At 34.6% G+C, this 20420-nt stretch overlaps 2 protein-coding genes across 2 annotated transcripts; both read right to left on the bottom strand.

Moving 5' to 3' along the window:
• Positions 1-5635: 5635 nt before the first annotated feature.
• On the bottom strand, positions 5636-7199 carry LOC134841908 (aquaporin-11-like). Its single transcript, XM_063857979.1, has one exon. It carries the CDS (start codon positions 6778-6780, stop codon positions 5965-5967), a length of 816 nt encoding a protein of 271 aa, XP_063714049.1. The 5' UTR covers positions 6781-7199; the 3' UTR covers positions 5636-5964.
• A 5728-nt stretch (positions 7200-12927) lies between these two features.
• LOC134841639 (carbonic anhydrase 9-like) lies at positions 12928-19386 on the bottom strand. Its single transcript, XM_063857672.1, has 5 exons — positions 19299-19386; positions 18734-19068; positions 14379-14456; positions 13507-13737; positions 12928-13050 (listed from the first exon to the last, which is right to left on the bottom strand). Exons 1-5 carry the CDS (start codon positions 19384-19386, stop codon positions 12928-12930), a joined length of 855 nt encoding a protein of 284 aa, XP_063713742.1.
• Positions 19387-20420: the final 1034 nt, after the last annotated feature.

The following is a 20420-nucleotide window of genomic DNA, read 5'->3' as shown; positions in this document are numbered from 1 at the left end:
AATGACATGAATCAATGAGTGGAGTTTTCTCGTATCTTAGCATATGCCTTTCTACAATCTATCTGTCTATCTATCTATCATATGTTTAAATGCGGGGTTGACTATTTCGCCATGCTTAAGCTTTTTTAACACATTTTTTTGCATGTTTAACTAAAGACTACCCGTTTAAGCTATATCGAATTCTGCAAAGTTACAGAAGTTTTTTTTTCGATTTTCCAGTTTCAGTTCAGTGTTTATTGAACCAAGTTTGAAAACAGCTAACCAAATTCGCTAGAGTTTTCGAATTATGAATACCCAAATCATTTTGGTTTGCACGATACGACGCTTTTAGTGACTTTATAAAAAATTTACTGAAAACTTAAACCTGACTCAAGTTTTCACAAATTTTGAAATTCCCAACCCTGGAATTAGGAGCTGTCAGGGTACATTCAGGGGTTCCGAAACTTGCCTCAAAATATGAATTCTCAAATTCTTGTTGTTATCGGGAACTGGCATTTTTTATGATTCTTTTTTCAGTTTTCAGAAAAGTTAGATTTGAAAAAAGAAAACCATGAAATTCCCATCCCTGTAGCTGCGTAATGTAAGGATTTTCTCTGGTGTTACGAAGGTTGCCTCCAAGTTTGACTGCTCTATTCTTTTTACTTTTCGAGATATGACGTTTTTCTGTTTTTTTTTGAATCTTCAGAAAACTTCGATTTAAAAAAATGAAGAAAACGAAATTCTGAAACATGTATTTGATTGCTGTCAGCGTACTTTCAGGGGTTGCGAATGATGCCTCTAAATTTGACAGCTCAAATTTTTGTAGTCTTGCAGTTATGACGTTTTTCCAACCCTTTATTTGAAATTTCCAACCCTTCATTTGGCTGCTGCTATGGTACTCTCACCAAATGCAAATCTTGAGCTAAATGCGACTGCCCAAACGCTTTTTTCCCGAGATTTGACGCTTCTTATGCTTTTAAAAAAAATTTCAAAGAAATAAGATACAAAAAAACAACACTAAGTTTGAAGGGTAATCTCATGGGTTACAAATGTTGCCTCCAAATATGTCCGCGCAAATTCTTGTAGTTTTCGAGATTCGACGGTTTTTTTGATTTTTACCAAAGTTTTCAGAAATTAGATTTTGAAAATCAGAAAAAAGTTTGTGTGGTAATTTGAGAATGTTCTCAGGAGTGGAAATGTTGCGTCCAAGAGCGACCATTCTTTTTTTTTTACTTTCTGAGTTGTGAAGTTTTTATTATTTTTGTTTTCATATTTTACAGAAAGCTTTGATTTCCAAAGTTGCAGTTTCAAATTCTCACCGCTGAAGCTGGGTGCTGGTATGGTAGTCTCAAGGTTAATTGCTTCTAAATTTGGATACTCACATGTTCTTAGTTTCCGAGATATGAGGCTTTTTTGATATGTTCAAATGTTTCCAAAGCTGAAATATAGTTCTTTTGCAATTGGAATTTTGCAACCCTCTAACTGGGTGCTGCCCGGTAAAATCTCAGTGGTTGCCATTTTTCCCTCCAAATTTGACTGCTAAAATCATTTCAGATTTCACGAAATGAACATTTTTTTTTTAAATATTCTGAAAAAAAATCAAAAAACCTGATTTAAAAACTTAAACGAAATCTTAAATTCCAACATTTTAAAGGGGTTATTTCGGGGTTTTCTCAGAGGTTCCAGTTCTTTCCTTTAAGTTTGACTCGCAAATCATCTTACTCGCAGAGGTTAAAATAGTTTCCTCCAATTTTGACTACTTCTTAGTTTGAAATCGTCTTAGTTTCCGAGATGTCAATTGTTTATGATTTTTTTCAAAACTTTTCAAAAAAACCTTATTGAAAAAATTAACAATGCTTGAATCTCTCAACAGTATGGTGGGTTGCTCCAAAAAGTTCTAAGTACTCTCAAGAAATTACTATCTGGCTTCTAAAGATGACTGCTCAAAGGATTTTTTTTGTAAATTTGACGTTTTTTTTTGTTTCAAAAAGTATCAAGGATTAAAAAAATAGTTGAAAATTGTCAACACGTTGCTAGGGAAAAGTCAGGTTACTACCAGCGGTTTCGTTTCCATTCGCATATTTTTGGTCAAATTGTTTGAGTTTTCTAAATTGTCGGTTTTTAGATTTCAAAAATTTTCATTAATTAAGAAAAAATGTCTGTTTCAAAAAAATTACGCTGGGTGGTTGTAAAATAATTACGCTGCATATATTTTTTGCCGGCAGCAATTCATTTAAGTAAAGGCTAATGAAATGAATAAAAACTAACTTACACAAGAGTGAGTCTCAAGAGTTTAGTGATTTTGCGCCAATGAAATCTTAATTGTAGAAAGTGCAGTCGTATGCTGTGTACCGTTTTAGGGTTATGTTTGAGTTTGAAATACTGAGATTTAAAACGCAGTAGGTTTGGAGAATTGATCATTTTAGTTTGAAAGGAACCGGTAAAATAAAATTTTTTCATCCTTCGATTTTTAAAATCCTAAGCGTTGTTGGATGCTCCCGTTTATTGTTAAGGTTGTATTCCTGTCATTTTTCGTTTTGTTTATATATAAGCAGTGTTCACGTAATTTAATATATGAAGTATTTAAGTGAGGGCTTTACTATATCTCCATGTTTAAGCTTTTTCACCGTATTATTTTCGCAAGTTCAACGAAAGAGTTTTTGCACGGTTAAGCTATATCGTTTATTGCAATGGTTATATTTTTTTCATTTTTCCAGCTTGAATTCAGCGTTTTTGTCAAGTCTGAACTATAAAATCCAAAAGTGGGATGCTGTCAGTTTTACCCTATCGTTTGCAAATTAGTCCAAATATGAACACCCAAATCTTTTTTAGTTTACGAGATCTGACGATTCTTGTGACTTTTTTGAAAACTTTGCGTTTTTGGATTTCCCCGTCTATTTTTTACTTTCATTCTTTTCGCCGTTTTTTGGCGGGGGAGTGGGTGAGCTTCGTAATGAAGGTTCCTAGTTACTGTCAGAATAACTTGGTGTTTAAAATCTGGAATATATGTCAGCTTCTCACATAGCTGTGATCGTAACTTTTTGTTACATGCACCGCAACAGGCTGTATATGTTATTGTTATACTTTTTTTTTTGCTTCAAATCGCACTTTTCAGCTTGCTGCATCTTAGATATTTCTTCACAGAATGGTTATAAGTCCTTATCTTTGGTTTCGTTTCCATTCGCATATTTTTGGTCAAATTGTTTGAGTTTTCTAAATTGTCGGTTTTTAGATTTCAAAAATTTTCATTAATTAAGAAAAAATGTCTGTTTCAAAAAAATTACGCTGGGTGGTTGTAAAATAATTACGCTGCATATATTTTTTGCCGGCAGCAATTCATTTAAGTAAAGGCTAATGAAATGAATAAAAACTAACTTACACAAGAGTGAGTCTCAAGAGTTTAGTGATTTTGCGCCAATGAAATCTTAATTGTAGAAAGTGCAGTCGTATGCTGTGTACCGTTTTAGGGTTATGTTTGAGTTTGAAATACTGAGATTTAAAACGCAGTAGGTTTGGAGAATTGATCATTTTAGTTTGAAAGGAACCGGTAAAATAAAATTTTTTCATCCTTCGATTTTTAAAATCCTAAGCGTTGTTGGATGCTCCCGTTTATTGTTAAGGTTGTATTCCTGTCATTTTTCGTTTTGTTTATATATAAGCAGTGTTCACGTAATTTAATATATGAAGTATTTAAGTGAGGGCTTTACTATCTCTCCATGTTTAAGCTTTTTCAAGGTATTTTTTTCGCAAGTTCAACGAAAGAGTTTTGCACGGTTAAGCTATATCGTTTATTGCAATGGTTATATTTTTTTTCATTTTTCCAGCTTGAATTCAGCGTTTTTGTCAAGTCTGAACTATAAAATCCAAAAGTGGGATGCTGTCAGTTTTACCCTATTGTTTGCAAATTAGTCCAAATATGAACACCCAAATCTTTTTTAGTTTACGAGATCTGACGATTCTTGTGACTTTTTTGAAAACTTTCTGAAAACTAAGATATAAAAGATTCCACGTAAATTGAAATTCTCAACCCTGTAGTTGGGTGTTATCAAGGTACTCTTAGGGGTTACAAATCTTTTCTCAAAAATTGACTGCTCAAATCCTTTTAGTTTCAGAGTTATGACGTTTTTTTTTTTAAAATTCAATTAACTTAGATATCAAAACTTAACAAAAATTGAACTTGCCAACTCTATAGTATGGGGTGCTGCCAGAGTACTCTCAGTCGTTGCAAATCTTGCATCCAAATGGGACTGCTCAAATCCTCTTAGTTTCGGAGATATGACTTCATTTTTGATTTAAAAAAAAAGTTTTAAAGAATTTATATGAACACTTGGCAGAATTTGAAATTCTCAACCCTGAAGTTGGGAGCTGTTAAAGTTTTCTCGGAGATTCCAAATCTTGCATCGAAATATGACTGCTCAAATCTTTCTATATTCCGAGATATGACATTTTTTATGATTTTTTCAGAAACTTTCAGAAAAGTTAGATTTAAAAAGTTTCCACTTAATTTGAAGTAGCCAACACTGTAGTCAGGTGCTTTCGAGATACTCTCAAAAGATGAAAATCTTGCCTCCAAAGGTGACTGCTGAAATGTATTTGGTTTCCGAGACATGACTGTATTTCAATATTTTTTTTCTGAATATTTCCTGCTGTGGGTTGATCTCTTGGTACTCTCAGAGGTTGCAGATCTTGCTTCAAAGTTTGATTGCTCAGATAATCTTAGTTTCCGAGACATGCCGTTTTTATCCTTCATAATATTTTAAAAGTTTAAGATCTAAAATAATTTCCAAGTTCGAATTACTCAACACTATGGCGAGGTGATTGCAAGGTAATTTCAGGCTGTTTGTCTGGACTCCAGTTAAGAATGCTCAACGTCTTTTTTTTTTAATTATGACGTTTCTATCTTCTTTTGAAGTATTTCAAAAATATTTATTTTCAAATAAAAGCTTTTCAAATTGTGAAATTGTCGACGCTTCGGTGGGGCGATGTCAGGTTACTACCAGCAGATGCATATGTGGCCTCTCATCCTCATATATTTGCTCAAATTTTTTCACAGAACTTACTTTTAATAAAAAGAAAAAACAGAGTCTGATATTTTAAAATTAGTTACGATGGATTATGAATTCCATTTATGAGTTTGATAATTTTACAATTAATTGTTTCAATTTTTTAGTATGAAAAGTGCAGTTGTATGCTGTCGGTTGTTTTAGGGTTTCGTTTACAAAGATCTGAAACTCTGTAGTTATGGAGATTTGAACCTTCTCGTCACAATTATTTTTATCGTTCATGAAATTAAAAGCGTTTTTGGATTTCCCCGTCTATTTTTTACTTACATTCTTTTCGCCGTTTTTTTCTCCATTTTTTATGTACAAGCAGCTTTCATGATTACTAATCTGTTTGAAGCACCGGAGGTGTGTTACACGCTTGTATGTTTGAAGCACCGGAGATGCGTTACATGGCAGTTAATTTTAATGTGATAACCAACTTCCGTCTCTCTCAAAAATAGTATACATTGGAGCCTTTCTAAAAAGGTAGATCGTGTTGGTCGATTGGCCGAAAATGGATGTCTTGAATAGTAACAAAGGGGCTCTATGGACGGAGAGTCAAATTCCTGAGGGCGGGGGGTGGTGGGGGGGGAGGGGTGGGCTTCGTAATGAATGTTCCTAGTTACTGTTAGAATAACTGGGTGTTTAAAAATCTGGAATATATGTCAGCTTCTCACATAGCTGTGATCGTAACTTTTTGTTACATGCACCGCAACAGGCTGCATATCTTATTGTTATACTTTTTTTTTACTTCAAATCGCACTTCTCAGCTTGCTGCATCTTAGATATTTCTTCACAGAATGGTTATAAGTCACTATCTTGTAAATAATTGCACTTTTTTGCAGTGAAGATGTTTAACATGCAGAATTTCTGGCACGAGTGGATAGATAAGGTTGTTTTTTGAAATTTGTTTTAATTGAAATTTTAATCCTTTTTTTAAAGTTTAATCCTTCTTTTCCGCCTTCTTTTCCTTTGTTTGTTTCTTCTGATAGTTGAAGTAAATGCATGAAACAACAGTGGCTAAAAATGGTGCAAACCAGTAGACCAAAATGTGTTCTGAAACTGAGTGGCCTTTACAGTTAAAGGTCAAAGCAGTAGCCAATGCAGGATTGAACATCATGCCAGTGTAATCCATTCCAACTATCACTATGAATGACGTCACAAAGGCGTCAAAATAGGCTCTTCGTTTCCCAGTTGAAATCAGTGACAAATTTCGAAGTGAGTTTGAGTAAATGCTGAACAAAATCGTAGCTGTAAACTCGGCAACCATACCTTCGTATAGTGTTGAGTTCATAGCAGATTCGCAAATATCTTCGGTTGAGTGCTTGTACATTTTGAGATGGTAAGAACCAAGACCGATCATTTTCCAGAAGGATTTGATGTAGACAAGTCCGATGAATCCACCGATTAGTTGCAAGATACACGCTATCAGGCATTTCACAATAGATATTTGACCGAAGAATAGTTGTTCCCATAAACCGCAAGTTGCTCCATTTCCTTCGAAAGATAAACCAAAACTCGCAAAAAGGACAAAAATAAACACAAAATAGGCCCAAGTTCCGCCTGTGTCCAAAACTATGTCGCCCTCTTTAACTCCAGCTACTATCTGGAACGTGCAAACTAACTCTTCCACGAAGATCTGAAATTGAGAAGGTAAGAAACGTCGTTTGAAAACACGCAGGAATGCGCAAAAAATCGTCAACGTGACGATACAAAGCGATGAAAGAAGTATCGAAAATGTTTCTTCAGTGACTGCCATTTTCAACTGTCCTTGAAGAAAAAATTTGATTTGCAAAAAGAATAGCTAGATTTGAATAATCCTTTTCAATGTTTGCTGTGAACAAGTCTCATTCGAATGAATGAATTCGAAGTTAATTCAATGAATATTAATAATTTTGTTCAATGCAAAAGACATTTCTGAAGTCTTTCTCGTTGAGCAAAATGGAGTAAAGAAAAGGAATTACAATGCAGTCACTTGTTCTTTGCTTGCAAAACTATATAGTGGTTGACCGCACGTGTTATGGTGCTATTATGTATACTGCGCTTGGTGCAAATTTATACCTTTTGACATGCTGTTAATATCTGTGTGTGGATATTGGTATTTGTTCTGTGGTGCCGGCGCATATATATGTAATACCATTGCCATTTTACTGAAGTTTTTTTGCAGGAATGGAATAACTTGTACTATTGATCGACCAAATTGGTAAACTTCAAGTGTAAAAATCCCCAGGCAGCGAAAAAGGCGAAAAATGGTGTTCGCCGCGAGATAAAGTACATCTAAAAATATATACAGGTGTTATTAATTAGCTGCGTATGATGGTAGCAGAGCGAAGCCCTGAAAATAAATTTATGTTTTAAATTTGTTTCAAGTAGCTCATGCTTTCAAAGCGCAAGAGAGCAAAGAAGCAAATGGTGATTTGTTAATCGCAAATCCGCCCCGCGCAAATAATTTTGAGGCGCCTTTTCCCGTTTTCTTTATGAACAGTTACTGCGAGCCCACGCCGTATTTTTGTACAAACGTTTTTTGAATATCAAAAAAATGAACTTAAGTTAGGCAATTATAATTATTCATTTGTGATTTTTTTTCGTGGCTTTTGCGATTTTGCCTTTAGTTCTATAAACGGGTGGGGAAATATACTAATTGGACAAGTGGAAAGAAAAATAGTTCGATTGTTCTGCAAGTAGAAAAAATGTTCTGATCACAACTATTGAAGTAAAGGACATTCAAAAATCCAGTAGTTGCTCTGCTCGCTCCGAGTAGCTTTAAAACGAATTGTGTAGACCAATTTTTTTCGACACAGAAAAATTGTTGGGAAAATTTTTTAAAGCCAATCGAACAGCAGATGAAATGGTTTAAATATGAAAAGTCATCTGGCATTTTTGTAATACTTAATTTTTTACGGAGGCAAAGTGTTTGAGACAATAAAAATTGGAAAAACTTCAGACCTGATATGCAATTGGACCTCGTTGACATATAAAGTAAACTTTGCTGACTAAAAACATCTTTGCAGAACTGAATACTTCCGTTGTGAGTTGTTAAGGCTCATTTGAGTCCTGTTGTATAATTTTTGAGTTTATAAATGTGATGTCATTTGATTCTACTAACTGATGCTGATGTAAGTTCTTTGCTGCATTGAACGGGTTTGTTATTTGGTTACATAATGTGATTTAGATGAAGGTTTTTAGTTGAGATCATGTGCGTTCATTTTCGGTACGCTCTTTCCCTTGAACCAGATGTTAATTTAGTTCGTTTAGTCTCGCCATGTAGCCCTAAACTGACTCTGAGTGAAATGAAACATTAATTGAATTCACTGCGCACTGATTACTACATCATCATTGCGCTATTTATGGCAACACTGAATCATTTTTGGCACAATTCTGGATTCAGCACAATGTCGACACCAATGCATCTTGATACCCGATACCTTCTCAAAACTAACTTCGGGAGAAAAGATAACTATCTTAAGACATACATTCTTGTAAATATCCTAACGATATCACCAAATAATGTTGGCCCGATTACAAATCTTGACACAGAAAGAGTCAGAGCTCCTTTTGATGCTGCAGCTAAGTATATTCCGACAGATATAAAAAATTTGATTATTGGTTCAAGTTTTTTTTAGCTGAATTTGACAAAGCATCTCCCAAAAGACGTGACAATTCATACTTATCATGGTGCTTTTGCAAGAAGAAAAAAATTTTCACTAAAATTACACGATGTTGAGCTCAAATCAATCATTTTCCAGGATGGCACTAACTCTCTGACGAGAAAACTCCATAAATCAATTGATGAGCTGTCTGAAGTTTTTTGCGCAACCATGAAATCGCGCAAAAATTTGGGTCGGGAGCTCTTAACATCTGTCAAGTTCCGCCTGTTAATGCCGGACCTGATTCAATAATCGGCAGATCAATAACTGAGTTTGACAACTCAGTTAAGAGAAAGGAGTTTTAAGAGAGTTATAAGAGAAAGGAGTTTTAAATTGTACAAATTTACGATGAAATTGCTCAGACGGACAAATACCAATCACTCTTCTATGATGAAGTACATTTGCTTAGATCCGTGAGTTGTTTGAGAAATGCCATACTGGAAAAGGTAATACCGCCCTAAAACCTATACCCTCACATCTTGTCACAAACTCCTTCTACTTCTAGGGGCCCAAAGCACACTCAGAGGAACCGCGTAAAACCTTGCTCAAATCTCAAATCTAATAGGGAGGGGGCCCCGAGCACCCAGAGAGATTACCGAACTATAGACACAGCGGGATTGATAGTTCAATTTTTACGAATAACCAAACATTTAGTTATTTAAACATTAACTGCCATAATTATGACATGCGCAACACGTGTTATCCATACTAATGATCGATATAGCAGTAACGCGCCCAAAGAATTTCGAGTTCATTTGTTTGTGCATAATGTTTAGTTGTTCTACTTTTAATAATCTTTTAATTCTTGCCCGAATTATTAACATTGGACTAAATCACTTTTTTCAAGCAACCGAGCTTATGTGTCGCCGTTCAAACCAATATCTAAACTCAAAGGTGGGTACACAGCTTAATCCATAGTGCAGTTTGAATATCACTTTTTAAGATTGCAAGGTCACAAGTAAACCCAGGCCCTGTCATCTGGCGAGAACCTGAAAAGTATTACGAAACAACACCATGAGTACTTCAAATTTGTGACTCGTATATGCATAAGCTTGAAACTAAACATGCTGAAAAATGTTCCCTCTCGGAAAGTATTGACTCAAATACTGTGATAAGTCTCCCTGAAACTTGGCTGGATGAAGCATGTGATCGTCTCACCTACTCATTCTGCGAATGAATTCATACTTTTTTCAGCTGTGACGAAAACAAAAAGGCTCTGGTCAAACTTCAGAAGGGGTTGCAATTTTCATCCCAAAAAAATTGCAAGATCCGGGAAGATTAAAATTTCTTACTCACTTCCGTCATGTCTTAAAATTTCCGTCACACTTCGAAGGTATCTGGGTAGAATTTAGTTCAATCATATCTGAAAGCAATCAAAAAGGCATGTAACCTTTCTTGCATAAATCCTCACAAGCAGGTAAAACGATTAATCATTGATGACACATTGAAAGGCATTGAATTTATAGCTTCAGAAGCTATAGGTTTAATTATATTAGGAGATTTGAACTTGAATCATTTGAATTAACCAGAAGCTAAACTCCATCATTCCATCCAGATTCGAATTTAGATAAAATATTTCCGTGGTTAAAACCTTTTCAACATGTGATTATGCACATAACAGATCCCTCATGGATTACTTAATCACAGCCAAATATCTGTATAATGAAATTTTTGTGGCATTATCACCTTTTAAAACGACCATCTTATAACAATGTGCATACGTAAAGTAAAAAAACACAATTAAATTTGTTCTAAATCGGTTTCCAGGATCAAATCAATCATTTTCCAGGATGGCACTAACTTCTGACGAGAGAGCTCCATGAATCAGTTGATGAGCTCTCTGAAGTTTTTTGTGCAACCATGAAACGAGCACAAATTTAGACCTGGAAATCTTAACATATGTCAAATTCCGCCTGTTAATGCCGCATCTGATTCAATAAGCGGCAGATCAATAACTGAGTTTGACAACGTTGTTATCAACTATTTTAAAAGAAAGGAGTTTTAAATTGTACAAATTTACGATGAAATTGCTCAGACGGTCAAATACCAATCACTCTTCTATGATGAAGTACATTTGCTTAGATCCGTGAGTTTTTTTAGAAATGCCACACAAGCAGGTAAAACGATTAATCATTGATGACACATTGAAAGGCATTGAATTTATAGCTTCAGAAGCCATAGATTTGACTATATTAGGAGATTTGAACATGAATCATTTGAACTAACCAGAAGCTAAACTCCATCATTCCATCGAGATTCGAATTCAGATAAAATTTTTCCGTGTTTAAAACCTTTGCAACATGTAATTATACTCCCAACAGATCCCTCATGGGTTACCGAATCACAGCCAAATCTCTGTCTAATGATACTCTTGTGGCAGTATCACCTTTTAAAACGGACCATCTTATAACAATGTGTATACGTAAAGTAAAAAAACACAATTAGAACTGTTCCAAATCGGTTTTTGAAATTCAAAAGGAAAAATTACAATAAAATTCTAATTTTGTGAGATTATGAATCAAAGCCCATGAACCAAAGCCCGTAAACAAATATTCCACTCTTTTTTGATTTGCTTTGTCTTTGAAACATAACATATTCAAACTATCTAAAGGTAACGCCTTCGGGTCTTCATTCTGTGGGCTTAGGTTTGAGTTACGGCTGGACTTCGTTTTTTTTTTAGTGTGTTGTAGCAATAGAAAGTTTTTTTTTGGTAAAAATTGAAAAGTTGGACTTTCGTTTGTCTGGTGAACTGTTGTCTGCTAAGTTGTTGGGGGAGTTTTCTTCTTGTGCTTTCAGCGTAATTCACTGTAGATGCAAATGCAAGTGTTGTTCATTGTAGTTTGAGTGGGGACATAAAATTTTTTTTTAATTTTAAATATATTTTTTTTGCTCAACTGGTTTCTGCTCAAAGATTGTCGGCTTTGTTTCCTCTTCAAAAGTTTTGTTCCGCTGCTAACTTGAAAATCAAAGACCCTTTTGACTTGTTTGGCTAGTATCCATCTTTGAAACAAACAGGTACTATGAAAATGGATGGGGTTGGGTTTTTTTTTAATATAATTTATTTGGTTTGCGTCGGAATTTTTTTGAATCCTTTTTGCACAAATTTTACTTTTTCTTATAACTGAAAGTAAACGATTTTCAAAAAGGGTACCAGTGAAAAGACCGCCGACTCTTTTGTGTCCATGCAGAATGCCACAGTCTCTTAGTACTTTACCCCACTGTCTACCGCCTTCAAAAAATTTACCCATGTCTCAAGGTTTTTTTTTCGTTTTCTCCAAACGACCGTCCTACATCAGAGATTTTGATTTTAATGGATAGAACGAGTTGTGGGAAACTCTCCTGCAAAATTGACAACGCGCAAAATATTTCACACAAAAAGCTAGGATTTTCGATTTTTTTATTTTTCTCGATATCTATCCTGCAAAATCTGATATCAATGGTTTAATCAAAACAACAGGTTTTTGAAAGCCTAACGGCATAAATTTTGAAACTTTGACCGTTTTCGGAAATTTTTCGGCTCTGTATAAAACTAGTCTGCCATTTCTTAGGTTGCGACGCCTTTTTTGTTAGAAAAAGTGATCTCTTTGCGAAAATTCCAATTTTCTCAAGAATTTTCACTTCTCGCTTTTATTAGTAGAAAAACAACCAAGGTTTTGGGCAAAGTCCAATTTTTGCTATTTTGATTTTTTCCACCGCATCCTGCATCAGTATAACAAATTCATTAAAGATCAAACAGGTACCTCCAGCTTTAGCTGGGCCCTTTGGTTTCTTTCTTTTATCAACACATCAACAATCAATTTTTTTTTTACAATTTTCATTTTTTTTGTAAATTTTTTGTTTCTGTTGTATCGCAAGTGGTGCTAAGCTCCGAATCGCCTCTTTGTGAAATTTGAATTTTTTCGTCACCTAAAAACAGCTGTTTTTAAAACAAAAGGGCAGAGAATTTGAAACATGTTTATAAGTTTCTCAAAACTGAGTTCTAATGATATGAAGATGTAAAGGCGTTGATTTCCAGAAATTCAAAAAAAAGAAAAAAATCTTGGTTTCGATGTTTTTTCTTTGTTCTCGAAAGCAGTTCTTGTGTTCTTTTCAACAAAAAGTCAAGTTTCTGATTTTTCAAAATAGTCAATCACAAAAGATAGTTCTGATAAATTCAGTTGATTCAGAGTGCTCCATATTCTGTGAACTATAAAGAGACCAGATTTTTTTCATTTAGTGTTTTCGCCCTTTTGACTCTGTATATCTTCTGAAGCAATTTTTCATCTCCGGTGAACATGTGAAACAGATCGCAGAACTTTTCGCCCGTTCAGAGGCTGCACCTGGCGGAAGTTGTTCACAAGTTTATCGCCGTCTTCAGTCAGCCCAACTTGTAGTTTCTCATACTGCAACACGAAAGTTAAGATTAAGGTTGAAGATTCTTACGCTGGTACATAGAAAATGTGGTTTTCGTCGATAGGAGCAGCATAGTTTACTGAGTGTAAATAAATCATCCGAAGTATGAAACAGCCAAAAATGCTCATAGTATGCAAGCCAGACGAGAAGTTACGTCACAAGAATGAAATTTGTGTGACTTTCGTAACTGTAACATATTTTTTACATAACTATTATATAACAAATACGCCTTTTCGGATGGCTTATATGGTAGCTATGGTTTATACTCCGGCTGGTTTATGTACAATCAATAGTAGTCGTGAACTAATCCTAACTATAGAAAACTTCGCTTCATTGGGTTGCTGCTGTTTTTGTTGCAAAAAATTAATTCCAATTCCAGAGCCAATTTTCTTAGTTTTGGGGCTCTAACGCCTGTGATAAAAATATGAAAACTTTTCTTTGTTCACCTCTTCGTATGAAATGTAGAGTGGGTGTATGAATATGGTCCACACTACTATTTCGTCGCACTTGGGCGTGGTTAAGGACCCCTGGTATCTGTAGTATCTTTCCATGAAGTGTGAATTATCCAGGGGTATGATAGATGACAGAGAAAATGCAGGAAGTTCCGTCTTCTCACCTGTATCAAATACAGAGATGTGCTGTAAAATATTGAATTTCTCGTCTGCTAAAGAGGGCGCCTTTTGGGTTCCAAATATTTCATTAGATAAGATTAGCCCATAGTTGGCAATTTGTTTTCTTTTTTTTCAAAGGTTGTTTGCTTATTTTTGTATTTTCTTGCATTTCAAAGCTCCTTTTTGCTGTTTTTGCTTGTGATTGCAAAATGCAGATTCGCTTCTGCGTTGACAGCTCTGCTCCAAAGGGAACTGATAGTTTTTCGCGTTCTGTTTAAAAAGTCGCGACAGTTAATGCAAACTCCTATATGAATGTTTTCAGGGTAAGTGTTGTGAACAAATTCGCTTTTTTGCTTATTATTGGAGCCATTTTGTAGATGCCATTTGTTCGAAATAATAATTCTTTTATTCAGATATGAGTTCAAAGTTAAACAAAACTCACCACTTTTCTTGACCAAATGCGCCTTAGACGCTATGGTTTTCACCCCTTCGCTGACTCGTGTGTTTTCGGCGTCAAACTAAAGTGAATGGTGACTGTTAATAAAAAAATTTTAAAAAGTGACCGATATTGTTTGTATCTTAGTTTGTAACAATTTCTGCTCTTGTTTTCAGAAAAAGACATGGATTGCTAATGACTATAAAAATAATCTTTGCTACTTCATTATGGTGTTTCCATCGAATGTCCTGAGTAGAAAGCATATACTCACCTTAACGAGAAAACTAAGTACTGCCAATTTGCCCATTTCGCCTTTTTCGAACGAGTCGCTCGTGCATACGAAATGAATCTAAATAAACATGTATAAATGATAAAAATATTCAATTGATATTATGGATAAAAATACGGATAAAATTTGCTTTTGTAGAAGACTTCGATGAGGTGTTATAAAATATTAGCACCAAAAAGCATCGAGCTATAATAAGCGGTAATTTTAACGTTATGTTCTCAAAACAAACAAGACTGCTCGTATCAGGGCGAAGCCCTGGATGTTCCGACTGCCTTTTGAGGTTTCATGAGCAGTAATAAAAAAAAAATTAAATATAATAAAATAAAATGAAGTTTTTTTTTTAAATTTGAAAATTTTTATGAAAATCATCCCCCCCCCACACGCCATATAAAGTACAAAAAAATAGATTTCGCTCCTATTATTATACCAATTATGGCATATAAGCTTTCTTGAAACAATTTGGAACGATTTCTAAGGCGGATTAAATCTCCGCTTACGCGTTAATAGCGCGAAATATATCGCGCGTTATTTGTTCCAAATTGGCCAAAATGGCAATCTTTAAACCCCCATAACTTTACGAAAAATAGTCACAGGTGAAATATCTTTTCAAATTTAGACTCAGGACAACAATAGCTTTTGAATGATATAAAAAATTCCGTCAAAATTGGCTAGTTAAAAAGTCGAAATTTGTCTGAAGAAAAAAAAACCCACCCGAGCACAAATATTCCGTTACTTTCGTATCGAAAGTCGGAACAATAATCTCTCATCAAAATACATTAATGCTATCGAAAGTATTAGATTCAACCCAATCTTCAATCAACTATCCATGATAGTAAGTATCTGAGACACTCTTTTAGACCATATAATAATAAAGCATGTTGATGTTAAACTCGCCTAAACGCTTAAGATCAGTCTTTTTGCTGGTCATTACCCAATTGTTGTCGAGCTATATCCTACAACCACCAGCGTTACATTGTCAAAAAGAACTCGTGATACCATGTTCTTTGAATCTCAGTTGCAGATAGATGGCTTTAATGTTGCTTTGATGCATAAATTAAAGGAATATGCAACACTAGACCTAACAGAAGCAAATGATGATCTATTTCAAGGATTCCAGTCGACATACGATAGTGTTACAGAAAACATCCAAAGCAACAGCACGAAAATCTAAAAGTCAATGCTTAGCTTCTCATATTATAAGTCAAGTTGCAAAACGTTACAAGCTTAAAAAAACCTGTTATTAAAAACGAAAATGCACCAGGGGCAAGATTAGGCCTTGAAATTGCCCAAAGTAATAATGAAACTAAGTTATGAATTGCAAGAAATTTTATTACTTTGGAAATTTCAACAAATGTAATGGTGGCTCAAGGCAAAAATATAGGTTTTTAAATGAAGTTAAAGGATTAACAGATACTTCCATATCTTGCGCAGGCGGTGGTTTGCCCTTTGTATAAGGATGGATCAGAAAAGGAGGTCAGTAATTAAAGCTGAATATCTCGAACTGTACCATGGAGCAAGATGTTTGAGCGAGAAATGTACAACAGAGTAAAAACTAATTCGAAAGTTACCTCACATGTTTATATCAAACAATTTAAGTTCTCCAAAATTCACAGCACTGCTGATGCAATTGCAGATATATTGAGAAGCGTTGTTTGGATTTGAGCAAATCGGCCAAGAGAACAGTTTTTCTCGATTTAAAAAAGCTTTCGACACCCGTAATCTGAAATTAGAAATGTATGACGTAAGTGGAAATCATTTGAACTGGTTTCTAAGCTACTTGAAGGAAAGAAATCGTGGTGGAGTTTAAAGTGTGGCGTTCCTCAATATTCTATTTTAGACCCACTTTTATCTTAATACACATAAACGACCTTCCGAAATTTTTGGACTTTTAGAGAAGTTTTTGTTTGCAGACGACATCTATTAAAGAATTGAAACTGCTCCGTTGAAAACTTGAATAAGTACTTAGAAGCTGTCAGCAAATGGTTGAAGATATTGACGCTGAATATGAATGAAAAAGTTCAAAATGGAGTTTCTTTAAGTAGTGCTTCCAAATATCAATTTCATATCAATAACTTACCTTTTAAAGCTTTTTCATCATTCAAGCATCTTGGTGTTTATTTAGATGCCAAGTGATTTTTTAAAGTGCTTATTGATTTCATTCTAACTAAGCTGAGAACACACTGTGGCATCGTTCCGAAAATGCGTCCTTAAGTTCCTAAAACTGTTTCACTCAAATACTATAGCTTTAAATTTTGGCCAGAAATTAAATACGGTTTTCTATTATACGCATGTATTACTTAAAAAGATCTTTTTCCCTTTTGATGATACAAGAAATAATCTTTGATTTACCTTAAAAGAAATTCTGTAAACTTACGAAGTGTATTCTTTGACGAAAATTTTTTTTAAATCTTGAGCTCCTTGTATATGAATTTTTTAAATTTCGTTCGTCGAAAGCTTACGAATTGTATTCTTTGATGAAAAAAATTTTATTCACGAGCTCCATATATTTGAAATTTTATATTCCGTTTGGCGATCAATCTCAAGGACAATTTCTAAACGAATTTCAAATGCGATGCGCCCTCGTACAATACTAGAAGGATGGTTTTAGTTTTGATGACAATAACTACTCTGAAAGGCAAAATGTAACGAGCGTCACTGATTTCCCGGAGAATGAAGCTTTTCAATTTACTTAGGCAAATTTTACTGCCACTCGGCAATTTTGCTTTTTTTTGCATGCAAATTTTCAAAAATTGCTCACCAATTTAGCGATGTTTTCACATTAAGCAATGAAGATCTGATAATTTTTTTGTTGGTGATTTGTATTTTAACCAATATGATTTTCCTATTGAAGAGCTCAGACGCGTAATATTGTGCAGTTTCAATTTGCTTTTGGTGTTTGAAAGCCCCCAATTGGATTTGCCGCACGGGTTAATGCCGCATCGGTTGTTAGGCGTCTACAGACTCTCAAGACCCCATTCAGTGAAATTTATGTTACGGAGACTCTAGATGAGAAGGTATAGTTAAAAGAAGCAGTTACTGCTAAAGGAACAAGTTGAAGTTTGTGTACCAAAACCGGTTAAAGGTGACTACGACTAGTAAATTTTCTCTTTTTTTGAGCAAAAAAAATTGTTTTTATCCATTGTAACTTCTTTTCTTACAAATAAATTAAAGCTAATGTCATTGAATTTGAGCAATCTATCTTCAATAGATGCTCACCTTGTTGAGAGGCTGTTCCCTACCTTTTTTTGAGTTTTTAAAATCTTTTTCAAGACCTTTTTTTGTTCTTGCAGTTAGTCTTTATTTTTTGTATCTAAACTGATTTCATTCAAATTTCGGACAGCACTTGGCAAGTTTTATGGGTTCGTTAGCCGCAGCTCTTTGTTACTGATGTACTTTCTCAGTTAATCAATCTGATTTAAAAAATAAGTAACTTCGAGTTTTTAATTCTTTTTCTGATCAAAGAGAGTGCAAAGGTCCGAAGCACTAAGATCAGGTATGGTCTACAATGTTCTTAAGACCGGTTAACTAATGTCATTGAATTTGAGCAATCCAATCTTCCATAGATGGTCAACTTGTTGAGAGGCTGTTCCTTACCCTTTTTCGAAATTTTAAATTTAATTTCAAGATCTTTTTCTTTTGTTGTTGCTTTTAATCTTTATTTTTTTTTGTATCTAAATTGGTTTCATTCAAATTTCGGGCATCTTTTATGGGTTTGTTAGCCGCAGCTTTTTGTTATTGATTTATTTTTCAGTTATTTCATCTGGTTTAAAAAATAAGTAACATCGAGTTTTTAATTCTTCTTCTTATCAAAGAGAGTGCGAAGGTCCGAAACACTAAGCCCAGATCAGGGATGACCTACAATGCTCTTAAAACCGGATTCTTTCGCAATTTCTATGCAAACTTTGTTTCATCCGTTCTTACGTCATAAAGGAGCTCGTGTTGCTTTTTTTCTTGCTTCAGGCAATTTTTTTTGAAATGTGTTGCATTTTTTGGGATTAAAAAATTTTCTGCTAAGAAGGTGTTTCGGCGCCCTATTTCCTATACTGTAGACTTTTTTGAGAGCTATGTTTTTGTTTGTATATCTTTTGTAAGTTAGCACGATCAATAGAGAAGTTAGTGATGAGAGTGTTTTCACGTTTCTAGGTTGCTCCTTGAAGGTGAGGCACCATTTCCTATAAATTTCCATGAAATTCTCATTTAAGCGTGTTCATTGGTTTCTGATTAAGTGCCGACCATTTCTTGTGTTTGTTTTTGATTGTTTCAGTGCTGTTAAATAATCATACTTTTATTGTTAATCCTTTCGATTTATCCCTCGGCTAGAGATATCTTTCACTTACCTCGGCTGGAGACTGTATGTTATCGATCGTATGTTCCGAGCCGGAGTTGTTTCCTTCGCCAAAGTGGAAGTGAATCATCGACAACTTATACTCCCCCTCCAATCCCCCTTCGCTTATCGTCAGATCGTGGTCATTCACCCCGTCTAATGAAACCATGAGACTGTGCCCGTTGTTCGTTAAGTTCACATCGGAAATGTCCTTTTTGAACGCGTCGCTGAACTTGAACGGGGGCAAATCATCCGCCGCATTTTCCGTTTCATGTGAAAGGATGTTTATCGGACTCTGCTTCTTTCCGGCACAGTTCTCTTTAAAATCTTCCTTCCAAACTTCTGTCCCTTAAAAAAAAACGTTTTTCAATCGGCAGAAAATGCAATATAATAATCTATATTATGTACAGTTGATTTAAAGCGATGTATTCTAATGACTTCTTTGGATCATTATTTATTCTGTAAAAAGAAGTATAAAAACGACCCCCCTTTGCTAGAAGTTAAAAGTGGAGCTAAAACTGACTGCGCCCTGTAGTTCGTTGTAGCGGCACCAAAAAGTCAGATTGCCATAAACTCACCATTTGTGTAGCTCCATTTTAAGTTCGGTATAGATTTGGAATATAAACTTCCGAAGAACGCAGCGAAAACCAACAACTCTCGAAACATCTTATTACTTTAATATCAAAATGTATAATTGTAGGAGATATAGAAAGGATCAAAAAACAGTTGAACTATTATGAAATATGTTTTGACAACTGTTTTACCGAGTTTTTTTGTTTGCCGAATGTTCTTTGATTTTAATTTGAACTCATTTTGTGCTCATCGATCGAAATTTTGGGATACATTTATTCTAAGTTATCAAGTTTTGTGAAATTTACAATGTCGTCAAAGTTTTCGACGAAATGCAAAAAAGAAGCTGCTTATGATACCAAAAACGAGCTATACTTTTTTGCAAATTGGCGTGCTTTTTAGCGGCGCATAAGAATTATGGAGCTTTTATGCATGATTAATCGAAGTGCTGTTTTTTGAAAAATAAAAATTACTTTCAACGTACCAGAAACATGCACAAAAATTACAGAATTAAAAACTTAAAAATTCGCATTTTTCAAAATTTAGACATCAAATATGTTATTTAAATTCTGAAGTAATTACGCTGAGGGGTTTTATGGAACCTCACGTGAAGCGTGCCTCAATCGATAGGTTTGCGGTATAAATTTGTTAGCGATGTAATTTTTTTTGTGCGACCGTTTGCGAAGTGGTTATTAAAGCTTCTAACAACATCCGAGTAATCATTTGTTCCAAGTGCTCCAAATTTCTCATTTTTCGAAACCTTCCAGTTTTTCCATGTTAGTCCAATCAGGTTTTTACAAAATTGTTTCGAGACTCCAATACATTCAGAAAACCTACTATTACGCTTGCAATTAGCTAGCGTAATAAAATGAAAATATAGAACCGTATTTTTGAAAATGTAATTTTTTGCGCGTGACAAAAAATTTTTTGTTTATTTTTGTTTTTCAGTGCATTTTGGTTAGGCGCAAAGGAATGTATTCCTTTTTTTGTACTATTTTGAAATTTTCTAAATTATCAATTTTTGAAAGATTCTTGAAATTTTTTGTTCAACCTTCGTATTCGAAGAAAGCAAAAAACGCGCCGTCTTCTAAATTTCTCCGAGTCTTCTCTTTCTTCATCGTTGTTTCATT

The sequence above is a fragment of the Symsagittifera roscoffensis genome, chromosome 3, assembly GCF_963678635.1.
Source record: "Symsagittifera roscoffensis chromosome 3, txSymRosc1.1, whole genome shotgun sequence".
Taxonomy (NCBI): domain Eukaryota; kingdom Metazoa; phylum Xenacoelomorpha; order Acoela; family Convolutidae; genus Symsagittifera; species Symsagittifera roscoffensis.
This window is presented reverse-complemented; position numbering and strand designations above follow the sequence as displayed.